The sequence below is a fragment of the Echeneis naucrates genome, chromosome 21 (assembly GCF_900963305.1).
Source record: "Echeneis naucrates chromosome 21, fEcheNa1.1, whole genome shotgun sequence".
NCBI classification, from domain to species: domain Eukaryota; kingdom Metazoa; phylum Chordata; class Actinopteri; order Carangiformes; family Echeneidae; genus Echeneis; species Echeneis naucrates.
The window spans coordinates 3,718,954-3,743,668 of record NC_042531.1 but is presented as its reverse complement, the minus strand read 5'-3'; the positions used below and the strand labels follow the sequence as shown (position 1 = coordinate 3,743,668).

At 43.6% G+C, this 24,715-nt stretch overlaps 1 protein-coding gene across 2 annotated transcripts in view; it reads right to left on the bottom strand.

The window, feature by feature from the left end:
• Window positions 1-323: 323 nt before the first annotated feature.
• The window catches only part of arhgap20 (Rho GTPase activating protein 20), a 28,884-nt gene continuing 4,492 nt past the window's right edge, over window positions 324-24,715 (bottom strand). Inside the window, exons 3-15 of one of the 2 annotated variants that reach the window (XM_029530627.1) lie at window positions 19,439-19,615; window positions 17,940-18,089; window positions 17,251-17,292; window positions 16,817-16,901; window positions 16,566-16,643; window positions 16,063-16,129; window positions 15,409-15,606; window positions 12,429-12,619; window positions 11,620-11,784; window positions 10,967-11,076; window positions 10,196-10,385; window positions 4,331-4,445; window positions 1,643-3,315 (exon numbers count right to left, since the gene is read on the bottom strand). In XM_029530627.1, the coding sequence (XP_029386487.1) occupies window positions 1,643-3,315; window positions 4,331-4,445; window positions 10,196-10,385; window positions 10,967-11,076; window positions 11,620-11,784; window positions 12,429-12,619; window positions 15,409-15,606; window positions 16,063-16,129; window positions 16,566-16,643; window positions 16,817-16,901; window positions 17,251-17,292; window positions 17,940-18,089; window positions 19,439-19,615 (3,241 nt within the window). Of the gene's footprint in view, window positions 3,316-4,330; window positions 4,446-10,195; window positions 10,386-10,966; window positions 11,077-11,619; window positions 11,785-12,428; window positions 12,620-15,408; window positions 15,607-16,062; window positions 16,130-16,565; window positions 16,644-16,816; window positions 16,902-17,250; window positions 17,293-17,939; window positions 18,090-19,438; window positions 19,616-24,715 lie in introns of both variants that reach the window. The other variant, XM_029530628.1, reaches the window with a different exon arrangement.

The following is a 24,715-nucleotide window of genomic DNA, read 5'->3' as shown; positions in this document are numbered from 1 at the left end:
AGACATGCCAGTGCAGTGCTAGTGGGGTAGCCTTCCTCATATGCATGCTGGGAATCAGAGTTCAAATGATTTACTTCAAAGTAATGCTGAATTTGCTTAAACATAATTCCCTCTAATAGTTTACTTAGTAAAGGTAGTCTGCTTACATGACAGCACTTCCTGATGGCTCTGGTAAAGCTGATATTCCTGTGTCACTGAACCAACCCTAACCCTGTGTTGTTAAAGTGTTCTCTACATGTACTACAGCATACTCTGAAACTCTCCCCTGGTCTCTAATATAATCAACACACACTTCAGAACAAATCTACAGTTGGGCTGCAAAACAGTTTCACAAAAGCAACGTTTATTAAAATCAATAGTATTTTGTTCTCGTGAACATTGGACATCAGATGTACACAATATACAAATACAAGTGCATTTTGTAGCAAATATACTTTCTATAGAGACAGCAGCAGCAGCAGAATTGGCATGTACAAAAATACACATGATTTTCTCACACAACACAACATACTGAAGGACCAAGATAATGTATTTATATATATATTCATATATTTCTGTATCATAAATATGCAGAGCTATACACGTTGAACAAAATTCACTTTAATAGAGATAAGAATTGTAATATTAAAAATAATAATACAGGATAAAGTACATTTTGACCCCTTGATATGAGAATGGCCTTATTCCAGTGTGTAGTCCTGTGTATTACAACAATGTGATAACACTGCTCTCACATTGTGCTAAGATCATATCATCTGCAGGTTTGCAGCACATTAACACACACTGAAATAAGGTCATTTATCATTGTGTCACCTAAGAAATCAGCACTGCAACGACATGAGACAAGAAAACTATCATATTATTATTATTATTATGGACAAACGTCAACGCTGCATTCAGCTAAACAGACACACACAGACCAGTCAGACAGACACATACAACAGGCTGTGTCCTTGACATTCTTGTGAGACTAAAGGGGGTTTCATGGTGGGAAGAATGAAGTGCTGTAAAAAGCAAGAATGACAGCGATGTCTCCCACAGTGGCACAAGTTTTCTCACATTCCTGCCCAGGACAGGCTGTCAATGATCACATCATATTCAGCAGCGCTCTGACTTTATTTCACACAAAGACACACACATCAACAGATTTTAAGTCCTCCTCCCAGGTCACAGAGATATAAACCAGAGTTACAGAGGACAACACTGGGTGCTGTGTGTCTGAAAACTCGGCTCACATGAATAAATACCAACCCTACTGATTCACTGATTCAGATGTATAACCACTGAAGAGTAATAGTTCACTGAGCAGATGCAAAAGGTAGAACTGAACATTAATATAGTCTGTACAGTGGGGGCATCTGTGCTGTCTTCCTCTGGCACTGCAGCAGAGACCTACGGTGTTATGGAGAAAAGCATGTCCATCGTATTTGCATCAAATCAAAGCAGCCACTTTGACCGTATGACTGCTGCAGAGGGCAGTAATCTGATGTACCGTTACAGTAAACTGTGTGTTGGGCTGCTGCCAGAGGAGAAAAAGATGCGTGGAGAAATATAATCACATTAATAAGAACAATACAGGAAATAATAACACATTAGTTAAAAATCCGTCTCATACACAGCTCGTCTGTACAAAAGTTTTTATTTACACATACGACTCCTCAGCAAAAAAAAGCTGTTCAAAGTCGTCCACTCGAGGGTCACTACACCGCCTGCTCTGCCACTCCCTCTTCCCCTGAACGATGGCTAGCGCCACCTCCTGACTCCTCCGCAAACAGGCGTCAGCATCCGTCTGATCCTGTGAGGAAAAGTAGTCCCTAACAGCCCGGGTGGCGGAGGGAGACAGGCAGAAGCGCGGTTCAGTGTGGTTGGGCTCCACGTCTGACACTCTCAGGCCACCATCTTGGGTCTGACCCTTTGAAAGATGAAGTCTGTTCAGGGTGAGGCTGGTGGGGAGGCTAGAGTTCGCAGTGACCTTTGAAGGCTCTGAGGCTCTACGGGGGAGGAGAAGGGTCCTTCTCTCTTTGTGTCCCTCCATGGCCGGAGTTAGAGAGTGGGACTTTTGCCTCTGGAGGACCAGAGTGGTGGCGGTCTGTCCATAGAAAACACCCTGTGGGGGCAGCACACACTCACTTCCTGTCGGTGGTTTGGAGGTGTTAGGACAGGCTGGGATTGGGGGTCTGTAAGTACAGGTCTGGTCGTGGAGCTGCCTCAGCTCTTTGACCGTCATGGGCTTTTCAGTTCCTTTATAGAACGGGGAGCGGTTGCGCTGCAGCTGCAGCAGAGCCTGCTGGTAGGAAGGAGGGCTGCTGGATCGCCGCTGATTCGTTACCACGGCCTCCGGGATGCCGGCAGAACAGCCATTACTGGTCGGGTTGGTTTTCCCGTTGACCACAGGCAAGTCTTCTTCCGTCTGTCCATTATCAGCCTGCTTTAGTGACAGGCGGCGGTCCCTCTTCAGCCACATGTTGGGGTGGAGGCCATGAGAATGGAAGGTGGTTTGGCAGGTCCGAGCAGGCTGAGTGGGCTGTGGAAACTGAGGCACAGCTTCCCTTTGAGGGGGGGAGCCCCTGGGTGACGCCTGGGGCCGTCCAGGCAAGGCGGGGGACAGAGGAGTAGGCTCGGCCAATGGAATCACCCCATTGGTGGCATAATCAGTAGAATACTGTGAGAAGGCGGAGTCTAAAGAACTGAGGGAGGAGCCTGTCGGCGAGGTTGCCGGTGACGACAGGCTGGAACAGCTGGCATCCAGTCGCAGCGGAGGCGGAGGGATGTGCTTTGCCTTCCTCCATCCACCATTCTGAACTTTGGCTCCCGCCTTCTCGCGTCCGTCCTCTGCCTCTTCCTTCAGCTGCAGCCCGTTCAGCCTCTGCTCCAGGAAGACCTCGTCCTCCTCCCCTTCCCCTTCCATCCCAGCGTCATAGCTCGCTTTCCGGACCGTCAGGCAGTGGTTGTCAGCGTGAACTGTCACCATGCCTGAAGGCGGCGTGCTTGACAGGGCCAATGCAGGCTCTGAGCTCCTCCTCAGCCTCCTCGGACCCTGAGACGGGCCGTTGCCCTGGCGGGTGCGAGGCTGCCGGACCACCGGGCTGAACCTCCTGGGTCTGGCCAGCGGGGGCAGCTGAAGCTGGAGGTCAGTCTCGGGGTCGGGATCAGGGTCGCAGTCGCTGAGCGTTATGACCGAGTCACGGCTGCGGCTGTCGGGCTTGTCCTTGTCACGAAGGGGCAGCTGCTCCTGGAAGGGAGACTCGGGCTCGTCGTTGAGCTCATTCTCCAAGCTGTCGTAGGACGAGTCGTTCATCTGGAAGGATGACACGTCTTGGAAGAGAAAGGCGGAGAAGAAGGGAGGGAGGAAGAAAAGAATATTGTTATTAAACTTGGATTGAACAAGTGAAAGAAAGAAAATAAATACACACTTTTCTTTTCTTCCAGTCTTTCATGCAATATGTAAAAATAAAGAAGTCCTTCAGTTCAAGTTTCCTGCAATGTAGTGTCTTCCAAACATCAAATATATCGAAAAGTGCAACTACATCTTGCAGATTGTGGCTGAAGGAGTGAGAGCACTCTGACAGAAACTCAGATCACATCTTGACCCCGGAGCTGAATGAACAAAGTCACAGCTCACTGCTGGAGCCGAGCAGGACAGAGGACAAGGCGCCGTCCTGCTGTGTGCTCCTTGACCTCGGGTGGTTATTTATAGAGCGACAAGAAGAAGAAAGTCGGCGCTATTTATGAATGAGGAGATTCAACGGCGTGTTAATCAGCACCTGTGACCCCGGCAATCACAGAAATTACAGCAGGTCGCTCTGCTGACCCCAATCAACAGGCCTGAAAGAGCCTCAGCTATTCAGTCGCACACATGTGGTGAGCTAGTCACACATAACTGAGGTAAAACACACTTAAAACTTTGTGTTACAATTTCAGAAATACAAACCAAGCACACACACACACACACACTTTGATTAGGACGACTGCAGCCTCTATAATCAATATGAGGGCTATAAGAAGATATTATCCGCGAACAGACTTAGTTGTGCTCTTTCATGTATTTGCATCTATGTGTGAAAACTGAATAAGAACTGCAATTAAAAAATATGTTCAAGTTGTTGTCTCATCTTTTTAACTAATAACTAGATTTTTCCAGATTGGAAGACCCTCTAAAACCTCTAAATTAAATAGTGAGCTGGATTAAATAGATGTTGCTAACTGTTTATTTTGGACTCAGTGTTCCTGCAACATTACAGAGTTGAATTAAAATGTCATTGTTTGGATTATGAGCTGATATAACTGATGTGTCCTGTGACTGGTTTCAGGAAACAACAGAACTTCTCACCTGATCCGTGGTCACTGCTGCTGCTCTTCTGGCTGAAGCTTCTGAACAACGTGGTGACGTCTTCTCCCAGAACGCTGCTGCAGTTCTCGATGAGGAAGCGGACCAGCTCGCACACCTGCAGTGAAGAGACACCGCCCGGTTACACAGTAAACTCTTTTCACTTTGCTTTGCTGGTGATTTCTTTTTCATCGTTGTACCGTTGGATGGAACTCTCATTCTGTTTGTGCGCAACTTTATTAGTATAGGCGGTTCCTCGGGGAGGCAGCCAAAGTTCAGCTGTAATTCAGCAAACAAGCACTTTTAAAGGGGCTACGTCAGCTAAAAGTGAACTCACAAATCTGGAACACACATACAGACACACACAGTGGAAATCAATACATTCACACTTCCTGATGAATGGTTTAATATTGATTTGATAGGCTGTGATGGTTTTCTGAATCTTTAGTTGTTTGAACTGTAGCTCCTGCCTCCTTAATAGTGTGACATTGTGACCTAAATAACTTTGCGATATCAGTTGTGTGTGTGTGTGTTTGTGCATGTGTGAGGCTATCCAATGTTATCATTCTGAGAAAAGCTAGTGTTCATTTGTTTGCACTGGTGCCGGCCTCCCAACCCCTACACTGAGTATTTGCATTCCACACACACCAAGAAAACATCAAACTCCTTCTTTTCCAATCCTGGATAATGTCCTGATAATAATATGACATCACGTATTGGCTTTGATTATCACTTACTCAGACGGTTGTTGAACAACCAGCACTGACAACGACGACTTGACAAATTTCAAGTCTTTGGAAGTTGTTGAGAGTTACTTTGACGTTTTACGATAACTCATATTTCTGTATTGACCATCAAAATCACAGCAATGAAAGCCTTCAAGGGATCAACACACTATGCAGCAGCTTCAAGCCTTAATGTGTCAGTGATTTACAACCAGCTCAGTTGTAATCTGTCCTTAAACAAATCATTTCATTTTGCTGAAACCATCGAAAAGATTTACTCAGCACCAGACGTCCTGCGACACAAACAGTCCGCACCACATCCTCGTTGGCTTCTAGGAAGGTTTCCAGTAAAATCTGCCTGTTGTGTTTATAAATGACTTCATTCGGCCTCCGTGACACTACGGGAACGTGGCAGCGACAAACAGACATCAGGCCCTCCGCTTTTGTTTGTTTGTGGACCAGATGTTGCTTGTTCATCAGTGCGTATGGCGTCCATGTGCATTTCATGCGTCGGTGCTGAGAAGAGGAGTCTGTTTGGCTAAACATTCTCCACACAGGATACACTATAAAGCCAGTTTGTATGTTATTAAGTTATAAAAGACTTTCGTCTGCTAGATTTGTAGCAGAGTGTTCAAAAAGCAATCATTTTAGGAATTAATATCAGTCACATGCCAACACTTTCATACTGGATGTATTACCCGATAACAGACAGATTTATGATTTATTTATTACTCTGAGCACCAAAGACAATAACAACAGGGTAAGAAAAGTCACCATTACTATGAGTGATGGCACAACTCTAATTACATCAAGTTTTATTGTGTATGGCCATCAATGGCCATGACCATAAAACAGCTTCCCTATAGAGCCGGTCGAGGTCTCTGTACAGAGACCCAACAAGAGCTCACAGAGCAAACAGGAACCATAGTAAATATTTCTTACCTGCTCCAAGTTGTGTAAATAAAAATCAGTTTTGAAAAAGTCATTTAAAGTAATAAGACCAACTGGTTTCTTGATAAGACAGAATTTCTTTTAGCAGTGTACCAAAACGACCTCTGATGGTCCAATTGTTCTCGTTGGACAAATGAAAGGAGATGAGAGGTATTTTTAGAGTTATGTAATTTAATATGTCCACAGTAATGCTACTCTAACAACCAGGAACAGTTAATCCCTCACACTTGTTAGCAGACAGCAAATGCGCCATTCTGCACTTACACAGCCTTTTTCTCTTCGGATAGGAACGTACTAATGGCTGCTGTATGAAAGCCCCGGGGCCGCACTTTTCTTGGATTATGGGTAATTCTCAGCTCAGCTCTCCATAAACAGCGGCAGCACTAAGCAGTTACACAACAAATATGAATGCACAGATGTCTCGTCTGCCTTCTCCTCAGAGCCTCAGACGAGGCCGACACCATTAAAGTCTCCGGGTAGATGGATTCCTCAGATCTACTTTATCTTCACGCCCTGTCCTCCTTTATTTACCGATGACCACAGAACAGAAGCTTCAGTGTTTTTTAATCATCTTCACTGGAATAAAGCCAGTTTCTGATCTGAGGAAGATAGATGTTGTGCTGTCGCTCTGCTATCAAGGAACAGTGACATTCCTGCAGAGCAGTGAATCATCTGACAGACATTTTAATTGGCAGGTTTGCATTTATCAGTAAACAGTAGGCAATCACTGGGGCAGATCAGCTCAATCAGTCTGTCAAACAGTCTGATTTACCTGTCCCATCTGACTGCAAAGGAGGATTTAACACATAGTTAGTTCAGGTCCAAACTACAAACTGGATCATAGTCATAAGGATGAATTTAGGCCAGTGAGTCTGTCCCTAATTAATGCATCTGAGCTGTGACACAGCCAGAAAAATGTATTGAGTGTGTCAAACATTTTTAGGAATCACAAGAGCTCAACACAACTCTGAACGCACTGAGAACACTGTAAAAGGTGAGCAATCCTTCCTGACGTGCTCATGATAGATGTTTCAGGGGGGCAGTGGGGCTAAAACAGCAGCTTTCCTTTCCCAACACGGTGAATGGCATACATTTCAAATGAACACAACAGGCACTTGATGTCTATGTTTCAAGTAAAATATGGCAGGCGTACATTATAAATGTTCAAAAACGGGACTGTGAATTTCTTCGTAACAATAAAATGGAAAGTCGCTTCTGTTCACGTCTGCTCCCATCTGTTATTTCTCTTCAGGTAAATAATCTATGGGATTGATGCTCCGTGTTAGTCATTAAATGTTGTGTAGACATTGATTACAGGTCCAAATAGAACCATCCCCTAGTCTGCAGACGGCCATTTGGTGACGCCTGGACTGATCCATTAACTTTCCCAAGTCACTTATTCCACATCTTCCTGGACCAGTTGAGTCTGCTATTTTACTGAAATGCAAAATAAATAAAAGAAAAAAATAACATGTTGATGGTGCACCTTTAAAGTACTGGACTTCTTCCCATTTCTTTTAATTTCTAATTCCACCATTTCCACCATTTTCCTCGTCTCGCTTCAGTTTTCCTCTCCTGAATCGGTTTCTTCTTACCTGCCACTCTCTCTTTAATCTTTGGCCCTCCTGCTCTCCTTCAATCGCTCATTCAGCATTCCTCACTGTCAGGCAGAGAGGGCTGCTACGTGATGCAGAGCGCTGTTAGAAAAGGCCTGTGGGCACGCTGAAGACTTTCACCCATCCATCAGCAGCCTATTCTTCTCCTTTAACTGCGATATGTTATCTTAAACTCTCTCTCAACCATTCAGAAAAAAAAGGAGTGAAGTCGACTGACTTCTGTATATCATTCACAAAATATCTTTCTGCAGAGTAAGTGCAGGCTGAGAGTGGAAGGAAACGCAACGCAACATCTCAGCAGGGTAACTGGGAGTTCACACACAATGTGCACATGTGCATGCGTGGGCATTTAGAGACCTCGCAGCTGTGTGCTAGTGGGTCAATTCTGAGGCCATCAGTCAACATACACATCCAGCAACCTGCGAAGAAAACTCTGTGTATGTTTCTGTTTCTTCGTCCGCTGGACGGAAAAACAACTTTGTTTTGAATGGGTCGTGTCTGTCTCCATCTTAAGTAATACACAAACTCAGGCTGTTTTTACCTCAGAAGCTACTGAACAGCCACGTTCAGCCAAAAACATTTAAATTATACGCTGCATGAAACGAGGAGGGACGCAGAGATTAAACTGAAGTGGCTAAAATGGAGCGTTCACGTGTCTCCAGACAAGGTTGGAAACTAGCCATTACACGGCCAACGGCCCACGCTGGTTTAAATCGGCCCCTGGTTCCGACCGCAAAGGAGGGAGGCGAAGGGGAAAATGTCGAAATCTCACTTTGTTATTTTTTCAAGTTATTTTTTTTTTTTCCCAGAAAAAGGGGGTTGTTGCTGAAGCTGCACACACACACACACAAGCAGTGTGTGAGGGAAAGTGTTATCAGGGGAGTGTTTGTGCAAGAGATATTTAGGTATTTGTGAGTGTTGAGGTTGCTTGTACTGACAAGAGTGTGTGTGTTTGTGTGTGTGTGTGTGTGTGTGTGTGTGTGTGAGGACCGCGAAAGGGGTTTTCAGGAACACAATTTTCTGCTCAAAACACACACTTGGCTTCAGGATTCAGTAGGAAATTCTTAGCATGTTTTCTCAATGAACCTCAGCCACCCCAAGGACACACAAACATACACACACACACAATTTTAGGAAGCTCGTTGAAATAATGTATTCTGTAGACCTTTGCTCTAACCTCAACTGTCACTGCTAGATGCCTAACCCTAAACCCTAAAGCCAAGTCTTAACTCTCAACACTCACGCTTCTCACACACGCACAAATATTTCAAAAGATAAGCAAACCAGCCACCCACAGAGATTGTGTGTAACTGTAACTTTCCAAATAGACCACAAATCCAAAAGCTTTGTGTGTTTTATATCTCGGTGACTACACAGTGGGCGATGGGGGCTGCAGCCGCTGCTGTGGGCTCACGTCACTTCTGGTTTTCTTGACTGACCAAGATACCAGAGGGAGTGTTGCTTCACCTTCAAACCCCACAAAATAAACTCAAGTGAAATTTTGCGTCGTGAAGACCAGAACACAACTATGATTAAAAAGTATTAACTGCAGTTGTGCTCGTTTCTGATTAACTGATGAAACACAGGAAGAGTTTCAATGTGTTCCGTGGCTTTAAGCGGTCCGAGTCCCGGTTCGATTTCTGGCAGGCCGGGCTCTTTCCTGCACTTAATTCCTCTTCTCTCTGTCCCATTTCGTGTCCTTTGAAATTATAAAGGCATGAAATGGCCAAACAAAAGCTGAGTGAAGAAGCCCAAAGCTATCTGTATGGGTAGATGAAAAAGTTTTGTTTGTAATTTCGGAACACGAAGTCTTTGAACGGGACATAATGCTCTAAGTACTAAATGAGAGACAACATTTAGCTGTGGGCTCAGGACTAAGTCAGCGTGAAACGGTGAAGCTTTCCTGTTTCGTCTTGCTCGAAGCTCTCGGATCTTGAGCTCAGGGCAGAGAGAACGTGATTTAAGCTTATGAGTGATCGTCTGTGTTGACAGGTAAACGTGACTGAGCGTGTGTGTGTGTGTATTATAACAGTGTGTTAGTGGGTCAGCTCCTGCTCAGAGGTCGACACTCACATCTGCAGGGAAGCCTTCAGTCTGCTGACAAATGGCTTTCACGCTGACAGTGATGGGGTCTCCATGTGTGCTGCATACAGTACACACTAGGTGTGTGTGTGTGGGAGCAACCACAGCTTCTGAACTGTCTGTCAAACTCTCATCCGTCTGTGTGATCATGTGTTTCTATATTTCCACTGAAATGTTTAATTGTGCGGCCTCATCAAACCTCTCTGCCAAACTCAGTGTTGCTGAGCAAAATAAAGTCATTTGTTTTCCTGACGAAAGTTAGATGAGAAGATTGAGAGCTGTCAACTCAGTGCAGAGTACAGAGTACATAAAGGGGGAAGGAGCCATCTGAGGAAAAATGAATCTGTCTGCAAGCTTCTCAAAAACTCCCTGCTTTAATTTTGTGTCTTATTAGTTTAATCTGAACAAAAGCAGAAATCCCAAAATTTTTGGTTTTGTCAGATCAGTGATTGAATAATCAGTCCAGATTGTGTCCGTTGTGTGTCCCTCCTCACCTTTTTGGTGCCCTCCCCCTCCATCTCGGGCGTGCTTGATGCCGGAGGCCAAAGCATGCTGGGAGCGATGCAGACGGACAAGTTGAAGGCGTTCATCTGGTTGTCGTGGGCGTTGCCTTGGATACAGTGCAGTATGGCGATCACATGCCTCAGCAGTAGCAGGTTCTCGCTCGGCAGGAGGTGGAGCAACCTGAGAGTGATGGAACAAGGAAAGGGTGGTTGACGATGATAAAATGCAATATGACCAAAAACAATCTATGTAATATTTTTTCATTTTTATAAAATCTGTGTTTATCTCTCTTTGCTCTCCAGTCCTCAGTGACTCACGATAGTGTTTGCTCAGGTCAGGTGAATGCCGTCTTTGTTTTCCTCTCATTTTTTTACTACCTAATGTTACTATGTGTGATAAAGTGTGTGTTTGTTGCGATGGTGTTTTCTGATCGCAGACTCCAAAGGAATTTCTCCACTAACATTTTCATTGTTACCTTCACATTACTTGTTTTTTATTTTCTTAAGCAAAGGAATTTGGGTTGTTGCACTTGGATGCGAAGCTGAGCCCCCTCCCCTCCTCCTTTTACTCTCTAGACATAAACAGGCTGTAATTAAAGGAAAAACCAACAAAGTGCCACAGTAAGGTGTCGAGTCACCACAAGCCTCTACAGCACGCATTTATTCAGGGCTTTCCTTTAATTTGTCTAGAGAATGAAAGTCTGGCAGGATTTTGGCTTTAAATATGAGGCTGTTTTTGGAAAGTGAAGAGAGTCTTCCTACCTCTGGACAGCTTGTGTCCTCTCCTCCCCGCCCTCCCCCTCCATCAAATCCATCCACTGGTCATACAGATCCGCACACAGCAAGCTGCCTGGGATATTACGGAGGAAGTCCTGCATTAAAAAATTATTTCGATTAATGAATTGAAACAGATGAAAAAAAACAACAACAACATCTCAAACATGCCCTGGTGTCTTGTGTCTAGGCCCAATCCACCTGGATGGCTTTTCTTTCATATATGCTTTATAGAAAGGGAGCTACATATTCCAAAGTAATTCAGACGTCATGAATGTATCCATGTTACTGTATTTTATTTAGATCATTTAAATAACGACCAGGCTCATATGAATTCTGTCAGTCAACTAACTGGTTAACACCTTTGTTTCTGTCTCAGGTGGTGGACACAAACAAAAAAACGGCCCAACCACCTCATCTGCTCCCTGGATGCCCAGTGTGGACGCGACTGTTTGGCCTGGATATGGAACAATGCTGCACCTTGTGTGTCCGACTGGCAGCCTGCCTGGCTGTGCAGAGACAGATTATCCTGTCTGGACCTATGTGACTTTGGACACACATCAGTCGCTCCTGCTTTCTCTTGTCTGGTTTCAAACAAGTGAGACAGGGCAGAGCTGTGTGCGCGGTTGTACGCGTGTTACCTTGAGGACAGCAGCGATGATGAACACAGACTGGTGTGAGATGTCTGGGTCTTCCGTCCCACTGTCCAGTCTGTCCCGCAGCTCCCGACAGGCTTTGGCCCCGGCTGACCGCCTGAAGACGCCCCTGGTGTAGGGCCCCTCCAGGTACAGGAACACCAACATGTCCTGGGGGGAGGCAGGAAAATGGAAGCTTACACACACACACACACACACACACAGCAGATGGGATTTCATTTCTCTGGAATTTCAACCAAAAGAGGATTAAGTGAATTTAGCTCCTCAGTTCCTGTTATAGTTGGTTATAGTTGTTTCATCATTCATCATTCCTGAAAATCAGAGCATCACCAGGACAAATGATGAACTCCTCTTCATTATTTTCATCCACACTAAGAAATTAAAGCTCTATATTAAGGATAATTATTTTTAAAAGTGTAGAAGAATATGGTTATTTGCAAGAGTATACACTCAAAGAGAGGTTTTTTTCTGAGAAGAGTCTGGATTGTTTAATCAGCAGTTGGGGTTTCACTTCTCTGGTATTTCCAATATGTCAACTACTTCTGTCTCTATTCTGACCTGTTTATCTGAGCCATAAACAGTCTAACATAAGCAGGCAGTGGATGTCATCAGTTCCTTCAAAATACAATAACTGTGAGGAATGACACTTGATACAATATTTCAGATAAAAGCTAAAAATGTTAATTCTGTTCCACAACTACTTTACACCATCGAGCCCCAAATCATCCGGTGACCCCCTCCAGACGGTGTCCTGACCCCTCCCTGCTGACGCACATGACCTTCACTTGGCTCACCATGACAGGCTTGGGCAGGCCTTGGTCTGCAGAGCAGATGGAGCCAAGGGGTCGTCCGAACAGCCGTCCCTGAGTGGGAGAGAGTGAGGTTGGAGACAGGGGCAGTCCGTCCAGCTGCGTGTTGGAGCCTCTCCAGAAAGGCCAGTTGATCAGAGACCTCTTCCTCTTGAACGACTTCAGCTGACCAGGCTCTGCAGGAAGAGAGAAGAGGAAGGAAGAGGTTAGTCGTGAGTTGTGTTCGAGCTGAAGTTACTGAAATGCACTAAGTACAATATCCAGAAATGTTCAATGACTGACCACACTGAGAATCAGTTTACATCTTATTCATTTTTGTTAGAATTTCAAGTTAAAGATATTGGACTTCATGCACAATTTAAAACTTCTGCCAAGAAATGTGACAGAAAACATGGATCAACCGAGCCACATAATCACACTGCAGGTAAATGAGAAAAGGAGGCAAACAGAAAGACGGTGACAGAGGAAGGAGAAAGAACCACTGAGCCTCACGCTCCACAGAAGCAGTTAATGTGAAGAGTGACTGTGTGCGTCTGTCTCTGTTGATCTATGCATGTGTGTGACATGACATCTATGGGGCCTCTGTGTGTGTCCTTAAGGCTTATGACTGTGCGTTCCTTGTTGAGTGTCAGGTCACAATGTCTTTCTGTGTTATGTGTGTTTTATATGCCTGTCAGCAGGTAAGTCTTCTCTGTGTCTACGTCTTCTTTGACATGACAGCTCGGTTTGTCTCTGCAGTTTTGTAACTGAATACTGTGTGTGCACTGAAGGACATCTTAATCAAAACCTACAGCAAATATTTACAATTTAATCCGGCAGCAAAGTGCGTCGAACTGAGCCAACCCAACCAACCAGCCAACACCTATTTTGTCTGGATAGTACATAAATGATTTTAAAGACACTGCAGCTACTCCTCTAATTCTATAGATGAGCAGAGTTGAAGCTGGGACCCCCCCGTGTCCCAGAAAGGGATAGGCAGCGTTGGAATAATAACATTTATAATATTAGACAACAGTGGTTTGTATCCAAGGTTGGGACTTTCGTTTGGTGGACAATTCAGCAGCCCAACAAGGACCCTAAAAATATGTGGCATACCTGAAATCGAAGCCATTTGAGAGCTGGAGGGCAACTCTCTTGTTTTGCCTACCTTCTCGTCTCGTGAACCCAACGATGCTAACTTTGGCTATGAAGCAATAGAAAAATGTATAAACTCTGTTCACCAAGTAGTTGCTCTTTAACGCCACATCAGAACATTTTGATTTGGCTCTTTGTACCAGGCTTCTTGATATCATGAATCCAAAAGAAGTCGAGGGCCTTGACAGATTCTCTTCTAGTTTGACCGTTGTTAATAACGATGCCCGAAGAGGAGACTCTTCGGGTATCGTTACTCCACCATGAATGAGCACATTCGTTAACTTTTGGGTTTGGGTGTGAGCGATTAAACCTCCGCGGCGGCCGGGCTGGTGTGGAGGGATTATGTAAGATGCTGTTATGCTTGAGGCAAAGGAATCCGAGGAAAAGCTTGTGGTTGGCAAACTGGAGCCTCGTTGACTGGAAAACACGCTTTTTCTTCTCCACTTGTTTTCCTATACAACATCTCCTCCTTTTTCCGTGCCGGTCTGTGCATTCTCGCTCCTGTCTCCCGTCCTGTTGTTTTCATTTCTTCTCCACCTCCTTCTTCTGTCCCTCTAACTTCGGAGGTGCCATTTTCTGTCTGCCCTTCTGTAGATTCCTCTTTCTCTATCTGTTGCAGTCCATTGTTTCTTTTTCCTTCACCTCCACTGACCTCCAGACTTAATGAATGGCTGTGTCACCTCTTTTCACTTTCCATCTTCCTATTCTCACACTCATCCTTCCCTTCTGGGGTTTCTTTTCCTTTGTCTGTCTGATGTTTTTCTTATTCTGACACTCCATCTGTCCTAACCTCTGCTGCAACCCCTCGTCCGCTAAAATCTTCTTTCCCAGCATTCTCCATGACTCCTTTTCTTCTTGTTTAACTATCGATTCATCCTCAGAGGTAACAACATAGCTTTATCCCAATAACAAGCATGATTTATGTAAGAAAAACACATTTTGAGGAAGTACTTTCTGTTCTGCTTTAAAACTCCTTGTGGTTCCACGGGGCAAGATTTATGGAAGAATTTTTTAAGTTGACCAACGATCTACTTAGATAATAACCTCAACCATCATTTTTCAAAAACTTTGGGTAGAGGATGTTCTTCCACGTTAAAACTAAGGCTGGCATTTAAGAAAGTCTAATTGACACATGGCATGTCCATCATGGCTGCCTTTCCTGATCTGCTTTGGAAAAACATGCTCCCTCTGTTTACATGGTGTTTGCAGGATACCTACATTTCTCTTCCTTTTAAATAAATTTCTAATTTGTTTATTTTTTGACAAATATTTCATAAAAAATCAGTTTCCACACACAGCAGCTAATATTCTTGGAAATGATAGTTTTAATTTAACACTATATTTCTTCAATGTCTCTGACACGAATCAGATTCGGCCCCAGCATGGAGGAAGTTTGTCCATTTGGTGTGATATTGGTGGCATGATGTCAAAATTACTTTCAACGGGTCTTTCCTTTGTATATTTTTGCTGCTACGCAGGTCAGTAAATTGTGAAAAGTAGGCGAGATATCAAATCTCTAGAGCACATGACGCGGCCGCCACACACACAAAATATCCAGCGTGCATCTGGCAAATGGTTTTGGGTTTGGAAGTGATCTTATGAATTACTTCGTAATAACACAACATTAAGGCTGCAACCAAACCAAAATAAATAACTCAATAAATTTCTGCATCATCAGAGAAGGTTCACTGACTGTAAACGTGAATATGCTGCAGAATTTCTTGGTGTTGTAGTCAAAAGTCCTCACACAGATATTTGAAGTTGCACACTGCAAAGCGCCTTCTGAAGTTTTGTCCTGTAAAATGTCTGTATTCCTGACTCACTGTCTTACCTATAAGTTGAGCCTGTCCTGGGGAAACCTTGCTGGGTTTGAGGATGAACTGGCACTGGGTGTCAGGGGGGAGACACTGGTCCAGCAGCAGAACACCTGGACAGTCTGTGGGACTGGTTGTATCTCTGCCAGCCCCTCCAGCGCTGCTCCCACTGTCCCGAATGTGGCTCATCTTGATGCTGAAGGGAAACTCGTGGCCTGAGTGAGAGGTCAGGGTCCGGAGGTTAGAGGAGAAGGGTCTGGTATGTGCAGCCTGTGCATGTCACGTGGAGCCAAAGTAAAAGTCTGAGCCAAATTAGGACAGAACAGGTTTTTATGGCGTGATGCACCTCTGATCTGGATGTTAGGAATTCACTGTGAACTGCAGAAAGAAAGACGATGGCAACAAAGCGTCACAGAATGCCGCTGTGTCACAAACTAACTGCTGTGAAACGCTCCCAGATGTTGAGTTCTGTTCTGACCCCCCTCTTTGGTTGTTCTCTGTATGACTGCCCGTTTCCAAAATATTCTTCACAGGGTTATAAAATATCATTGCAGGCTCATGAGTGGAGCTGAGTTTTTTAAAGCAATCACATGAATTTGAATGCACTTTTCCTCCAGGCTAGTTAAATTTAGTTATGGCTCTGTTTTACATTGTATGACAGGCGGGCTCACCAATGAGAGGGTACGGAGGGTCGTCCTTACTGGAGCTCACCCACAGCCGGTGGTCTTTAACACAACCCTGAGCAGAGAAAAACAGAATCTGGATCAGCAGATATATTTTTACTTTGAAATTTAAAATCCTGCTGCTTTTACAGATCATTGCAGCTTTTATCTGACAGGCATGCTCATGAATGCAAATCTTAATGAAGAACAATTATAATATTCTCAATTTTTAATATAATAATTTGCAATTTTGCAAATTTGCAATTTACAAACAATCCTATATCTTATTTTTTTAAAAAGCCCACACTACCTCAGATATGTGCTTTACATCAGTCACTTTAATGCTGAGGATCACAGCCACGTGCTTCACAGACTTTATTTCTAGAGCTGGATAGCTACAGCAGAGGCTAATTTTCATATCACAGATTCGCCTGAAACTGTTTTTAACCTCACATCAAAGCACCCCCACCAGATAACCAGCTGAGAGTCAACAGTTGTCTTTGGTTACTCACTGAAATGCCAAACTGCAGCAGAGCCATGCGGATCACATCAGTGGTGCTGTCAGTGTTGCTGACCGCCAGCGTCTTGGCCTGTTGGAAGCGTTTTGGGAGAGCTTAGTGAAATATTCATCCGCTGGTGTGTTAATAAATGATAACAGTTTGACTGATGTTATTAATTTCCCACCCAGGGAGCGATTATGCGATCAAACAATATTTGTTTCTGTGCTGACAGAAGAAATAATGGGGAAAAAAGAGCAGCTTACATATGCACAGTTTCCAATATCCTTCGCAAAGATCTTGAGTGGAATGGTTTTGGGGTCATCTTTCTCTTTTCCCTCAATTATCCGACTGAGTGGAGGTGACAAGAAGGAAGTTCAGCATTCACTCAATTGGCCGACACACTATTGCTAAATTTTACATTGACACAAAATATCCAGTAACTAGTCTTAGCTGTAAATACAGTGTATGCTTCAGCTGACAGTGACTCATCATCATCACTCAGAACTTGTAACTTCATTTTTGTTCATTTGTACTGTGACTGTTCTGGTCTACTTTGAGCTGGCTTCTATTTTTATCACTTCTGCTCCAGCTAAATCAAATCTTTTATGCCGTGTGAAGGGAATTTGATTTGCCAAATAAATCCTGGGCTAAAAAGACAAACACAGACCATCAGGGAGGTTTAACGTGTTGGATTTACCTTTTGATGAGCACCAACCATTTGTCCTTGTGTTCCTCAGAGCTGAAGAGGAGTAAAGAGAGCGATAAAATATAATCAGAGGAAATAGTCTAAAAAGCAGTTGTCTGTTTTGATCTCTTATGTAACTCCCTCGGGATAAATACCGCAGACTTCACCCCGAGCTATGACTGGATTCCTGCTGATGGAAATGGGGATGGGAGGGAGTGAGTCTGTCCCATCGAGTCAGGTGCAAATACACAACACAGAATATACAGATGCACTTGCATGTGTGTTGCATGTATGTGCCTGTTGTGCGTGTGTGGTTATCTGCTTCAGCCCTAAAGTGGGCTGGTTCAGCAGCTTTACGACTGACGGTTTATGGATTTTGTGGTTGCGTGTTGAGTTTTTAGTTCCCCTCTGTGCTACACATCTGAATCTCAGAACATAGTGTCCTCTTTCAGAAGTACACGTCATTGACTCGGGCATTTTAGAGCTACATTTATCGTGCAGGGGCTGAGTGACTGTCATGCAACACATGCAGATGAACTGAGTGAAGTTACATAAGAGGAAATTAAGTTATATTCTGGTTGATTAAATTAAGGTAATTTAAGAAAAATAAAACCGTTACTGATTTTCCAGCCATTCCTCCTTAATGAGGACAGTTTTCTCATGCTGTGTGTGGATTTATGTGTGTTTGTGTGTGTGTGTACCTGAAGGTCGCCACGCAGTTGCAGGTAGGCCAGCCCATGACGAAGCTCCTCTCTGGGTTGGTGCTTCCTTCACACACCTCCTCCATGCAGTGGGCTGTCCACATCTCACACACTCGGACTCGGGCCTTCACTTTGAAATGGGTGGGAGACCTGAAGGAAAAGAAATTATAACTATGCTTAAATCACACTAAAACTTGAATACTACTCATTGGAGTTGGAAGATTTTTTAATAAATTGAGGACCAAAACATTATAAATATATTAACAACATACAATCATCACCTAATTAATTAACTACTTCAGCTGTCCACTAAACCATACAGTAAATGGATTGTTCAAAATGACCTTAAGAATTATAAAGGAGAAATATTTGACATATTTGAAGTTCCAAGGAGTTCCACAAGGATCCTACTAAGATCCCCTTAAGTTGCACCTAAATTTGGTTTCTTTAAATGACATATTCCTATAAACCTCTGACATATGGCATCTTTTAAAAACATTTAATGTAGAAGCAGAATATTAAAAGATGGGTCTATTTTCAGGGTTTAAACACAGGCATGTTCAGCACAAGTGTGCCTATCCACCACTACATCTGTGATTACAGAGAGGAAAATGCACACATGGAGTACACACATTCTCTCCCTGCTATTACACTGGTATAAAGGTACGCAAACGTACATACACACAAATGTACTTCCTCTGCATCTCTCTTCTTTCACACTCTCTCTTAAACACACACATACCAACACACATTCCTCTATCTAACCCTGAGTTCAGCCACAAGGCAATAAAGCCAATTACAGCATATACTCTGAGTGCTGGTTTGGCTCCACCCACTGACACATGAGTCCCAGGAAAGACCACAGAGGTCCCACTGGGTCTGAACGGAGGGTTGTGTATGTACAGTAAATATACGAGTACACACAGCAGAAGTCTGTTTCTGTCTCTTCATGCCTGCACGTTTATATATGAGCATTAGTGCAGGCATGTGTATGTATGTGTGTGTGTGTGTGTGTGTGTGTGTGTGTGTGTGTGTTTGTGGACTTCAAAAACTTCAGCGTGCTCTTTAAGTTTCTATTTTTGAATGTGTGTGTTGCAGTCTGTGGGTGGGGAGCCCCATACTGTAGGCCCAGAGCAGACTAGTGTGGCTTTGATCTGAGCCAGGCTTCATATGGATTTAATTGGCTGGGAAATAATTACATACTGGGAGAAAATGGGGGAGAGAGAAGTGAAAAAAGCTGAAAGAAGCGGAGCAGCGAGGGAAGGAGAACTGAGAGACAGATGCCGCTCCGTCCTCCACAGATTATATTTTGTTATCTGTGTTAGATGATCAAACGGCAAACGATGATATATTCTGTTTTTTGGGTTTCTAAAATTTGTTTCACTCTTTTTCTTCCTGTTTATATGTACTTGCTCCCATTTCCCATCACACTCACACAGCCACGTAAACATCCACTCAATTTCTCTCTGTCATTTCACCAAACCCAGAGGGAAACTTACTTGGCCTTGGCGACGAGCAGTGTGTCGGTGAAGAGGAAGAGGTGTCTCTCCTGCGTCTGCAGGCCGGTCTTTAGCTGTGTTTGGGCATGACCTAGGAACAGGCGGCCTGGACACTCGGCCAGGAAGGCCTGGACAAGGGAACAGGACTCTGGGCTGACTGGCGTCAGGCAGGTTTCCCTGGGGGACAAAACCGAGACAAACACAGACACACAAAATCAAATAGTCAATCGATGCCCAAAGGGAGAAACGTGTTTGGTTGTGTTTGGATTCATGCCACTGAGCAAGAAGTTTTGTGCTGTGGTAAAACTAGAACTTCTATCTATTCAATACATATCTCACTTTTGAGAGCTTAAGAAGATAGAATTAACAACAATTAACGTGGCTCTCCAAATTGAAAGGAAAGCGTTAAGACCTAACAACGCAATAAGAAACAAGCTAAATCTAAATAAACACTGAAGAATCATGTGACTCAAAGACGGGAAGAAGAAGACAAGACTTAATTTCCTCTCAGGATTAATAAAGTATTTCTGATTCTGATTAACTCAACATGAAAAACCTTACTGAACACAATAAACCTACACACATATTTTTACTATGCTGCGTTTGCACCAGGGAGGTTTCCAAACACATGAGGCCCATGTTGGTGTGAAGTAAACTTGGAAAAGGATTCGAGTCGACCTGTTTCCAAACAGCCTCATTAAAGCCCAAAAATGGAATATTTACTTCAATATTTACTGCGTTTTCTTTATCAAACCCTCACAGTCGCAACCACACACATAATCAGGCGCTGTCAGTTAAATAAATATTGGACTTTTGGAACCGTGGAGCAATTGTTTGGCAAACCAAATCATGCATTATGTTGCATAAGCCAGTAGGACAAATCTGTTGGACATTATTTGGAGCAGCACAAAGATATCTCTATAAACTCCAACAAACAAGCCAGCGTTAAAGGGACTTGACTGTAAAATACGAGGCAGATAGTGACTTTTCATTTCGCAATGCAAACTATGCTCTTAATAACTACCCTTTTTTTTTTAGGTCGCATCTGTTTCCCTGCTGTCAATATGTGTCACTGATGGACACATGTAAACAGTGGGGGAATTTTTGGAGGAAGCGGAAATAGTTTTGAGTTAGTTCCATCCTTTCCTGTTTACCCTTCATCACTAGATAAAAGACCTATATCTCTGCTTACAAACACACACATACACATTTTCCATTTCCTCTGCCTCTCTTGTTTCTCTTATATGTACACAAACATGCACACACACTCTGCCCTCTCACGCATGCACACACCACTTTTTAACACCTTTTCTCCAAACGCACATCTTTGAGGGCTGCACACAAACATGAGAGGTCGGTAAGCCCCTTCAACAAAGCCCCTCAAAGCATCATTGAGGGGACCGAGAAGCTTTAAGTCTCTCATACACCAAAATCCTTCCAGCTATGTTGCGTAAGTGATCGGTTGCATAATTAATTAAAGAGGAACAGGGGACTCCGCTGGAGTGCTTCCCTTCTTCTCTGTCGTCTTTGTGCGCCCTCCAAAAATAAATACAAAGGCCGGCTGAGGGAATTCAATTAAAAGCTGTGAATGTAGCCAATTAAGCCGCGAGGCTCGGCTCTCTGTGAGGAGTAAGGGGGGGGGGGGGGGGGGGGGGGGGGAGAGGGTTAAGAGGAACACATCCTTTCTCTTTACTTTACTTTTTTTTACTGTATCCAACACATGGCAACATGCTGCTTTAACAGTTACAGAATTAATAGTTAAAAACAATCAACCATTGTTCCTGGAAATTCTTTCCATGTGTTACACTGTGAAATGATTTCACCCCTGATTTGTCAACATTTATATAAATCATTATCCAGAAAAATCAAGCTTTCCTTGTCGGGGACAATAGAGGTTGGAGCATGTAAGTCTTCGTTCGTGGATTCAGCTTCCCCAGCTGTGTGAGGAAAGTCGAGCTAAAACACCAACGCTGGGAGGATTTTTGGATTCCCTGATTACGTTGTTTCAATTCCCGTTGAGTTTATCATGTGCACATATCCTCATCTGTTCTTATTGTCAGAGCAGATCCAGGAAATTATCCCATCAGAGCACCCCCCTACCTACCTACCCACGCACACACACACACACACACACACTTAAGCATAGGGGCAAACCTTCCTGTAAAGCCCTTTTCACGTCTCACTGCTCCAAACAAGACAACATCTTCCGTATTCACCGCACATCCCTCCCTCCTGAATGTGAGATTGGCAGCCGAGCCGGCCACCCTTTGAATCTGATGGATGTGCAGTTAATGGCTCCATTGTGCGACATGTGATGTTGATAAATTGAGTGCTCAGCCCGCCCGCACATACATGGCCACCTTTGTCGAGGCATGGCTCTGTGGGGAGAACTGTTGACTTTTGGAAACACAATGAGAGGCCAATGTGCAAAAGACGCACACAACAACGCATACTAATGTGCCGATGTGAAAGTATAAGCCGCAGCAGGCCGGATGTGTATATGAAGGTTGGCACATCTCATCAGCCAGAAAAACAAAATCAGTTTTATTGACCTCACCCAGAATGACAACTTTACCCCTGAACTCCCTCCAACCAAAGACTCTCTGTGAGGAGGTGAATCACTCTAACGATAAGAAAATTAAACAATGTAAAGCAGTTTGGAGACGCTTGAGTCATGGATGCTGGGATGAGAAAAACACAACCATGATTCAACAGGTCAACAGCTGGACAAACAGCCGTAACTTCTTCTCCACTTATTTTATCCATCATCCCACTTTCATCTCTCAGCACATTCAGCCATTTCACTTTCTCCCTCCTCATTCCCATCTCTCTCTCGGCCATTTGATAACATTTCACTGATTAGAAAATACCCACACCTTGATAAACCTAATAGTTTAAGCGTCGTTAATGAAACGTGACTTTTAACATGTAACATCTCTTGTGTCCTGATGCACCGTCACTACCCGACAACGTAATGTCACTTCAGCTGTGAAACGGTCGACCCTGACAGAGCAGATGGTCTCCCTCAGGGCAGCCATGACACACACTTACATAATTCTGTCCGTCTGTTCGGCGTCTGTATCATCAGCTTTTTATCTGATCAGCCTGGAATCAACCAAACAAGCATTTGCACGTGAGGCCGAATCTGAAGTCCCTCACTTGGCTTTTAATTTCCAATGGGAATTTATTTGTTCACTAGATAAACTGAACCAACCGCTCAGCAAGATTTTAGCTGGACAAAGACGTCATTGTATTGACAAACACTAAGTGCACTCCAGTTTGTTTAATACTGTGGCCATGATGAATTAAACAGGACAAAAAATGCTTCAGCAAATCCGCCCAATTCCAGATTTGTGGTTTTTATCCCAAACTGTATCAGGGTAAGCTCTGAGGTTTTACTTCCTGGAATCAAACCAGGAGTCACAAAGGTGGTGTTGATTTAATGAGCTGCCATGGATCCACCTGTAGGAATCTCTGGAAAAGACAGCCAGAGGTTGTGCATCTGTGTCAGTCATTGGACTTTTCTGCTGTGGTTTTGCGCGAGGATTATTTTATTCGCTGCAGCTTGACAGCTGAGTGTGTGTGTGTCTGTGTGTAGAGAGAGCGTGTGTTAGCATGCAGATTAACACACAAACACACACACACCAGTCTGTTTCTCCTAAACACCAAGATACGTTTCTCTCCAACTCCACTTACAACTAACTGTAAATGTCTATTTTTCAGACAAGAATAATTGTGTTGATATCATTTTAATACTGAAAATGTGGCATATTTTTCTGATCTTGGAAGCTGTTTGAGTATTTCACATAATATCTCTGAGCTAAAACCTGCCTAAAGAAAAAACAGGCTTATTCACATTCTTTGAAGAGTTTACTGGAAGTAAACTTTATAAGAGTCATAACTTGTGTCAGAAAGACCAAAGCAACAAGTTAAAAAATATGATACACTATAAGACATTCAGATTTACAGGTGAGCTGTAGAATCAGTAATAAAAGCAGGATTTAAGTCTTTAGTTTACTTTAAATCTATCTGCTCTCTGTCTTCCTCACCCGCCGTCACTTTACTTTTGAATCCCCTTCATCCTGAACTGACTTTGGCTGCAGCACATCATTTCAATAGGCAAACTTTTATGTTATCGCCTGCTGACACACAAAGCTCTACGTATAACCAGAGGAAACACACACACACACACACACACACGTATGGCAGATCAGGTCAGAATACTGAAGCGCTTCCTCTTTTTTTCCCAGCCAGTACAGGAGAAGCGGCCAGCGGCTATCAGGCATGATATCCTTAGCAGAGCTCATTATTAAAACCAGGAAATGTCTTTTGCATGATGTGTGAGTGAGCGTGTGTTAAGTATTTGTCATTCTGTAGGTCTCAAACAACACAGCGAAAAGAAAAAAGAAAAAGAGAGGGAAAAACAGAAATCATCCAAACTTAGAACAAGTTGTCTTTTTCCAAAATGAGCGCCCAAATTTCAGGTGGAGGTTAAAAATAAGATAAGTACATTAATAAAAACACGTGTCTGACTCGGGGGCGCTGCTGAGTGACTGAGACATATGTATGTGTGTGTTTTCTGTCAGGAGGTTTTTTGGATTTGTGTGTGTCACTTTGTGGTGCTACTGTGGCTCAGGGTGAGTAAGAGCATGAGCTGAAGGCAGCTGGTCAGCCAATCATATGTTTTTATGCATTCGGGTTCAGTCGCCTTCCTCCCTCCAGTGCAGATTTCACGAGCCCAAGCAGGAGGGGACTCAGACGCCACTTTGAACCCTCCCTGCCCTGAAACTGAGTGAGAGGTGACGTTATACTTCTGGATGAGGTGCAGCGGAGTGTGTGGAAGTGACGTAAGTGACTGAGCAGAAGGCCAAAGCGTTTCTTTCGTTCCCCGCTGGCCTGATGGGAAAAGCAGGACAGAGAGAAGAAGAAAAAAAAAAAAAAAGAGCCACCTCAGATGTAAAAGCTGTGAAAAATATAACTAAATCTAAAATCATTTTTATTCACCAGAGTCATTCCAGAAGCGCTTCCACTGAAGAATATCAACAAAATCCTTTGTCCTTGGATTGTAACTCTTTGCTTCGAGCTTTGGTTTCATCCAAAGAGCTTTTATACAGTGAGCAAGTGAAAAGACTGTGATTATGGCACAAAGAGCTGAGCAGTTCATTCAAAGTTGAAAGAGGGAGAAAGAAAAAAAAAATTTTCTGAGTTGCTGCTTAAGTATCATAACACAGGGCAGCATGTATTAACATATCACTTATGTTGATAAAATGATAAAAG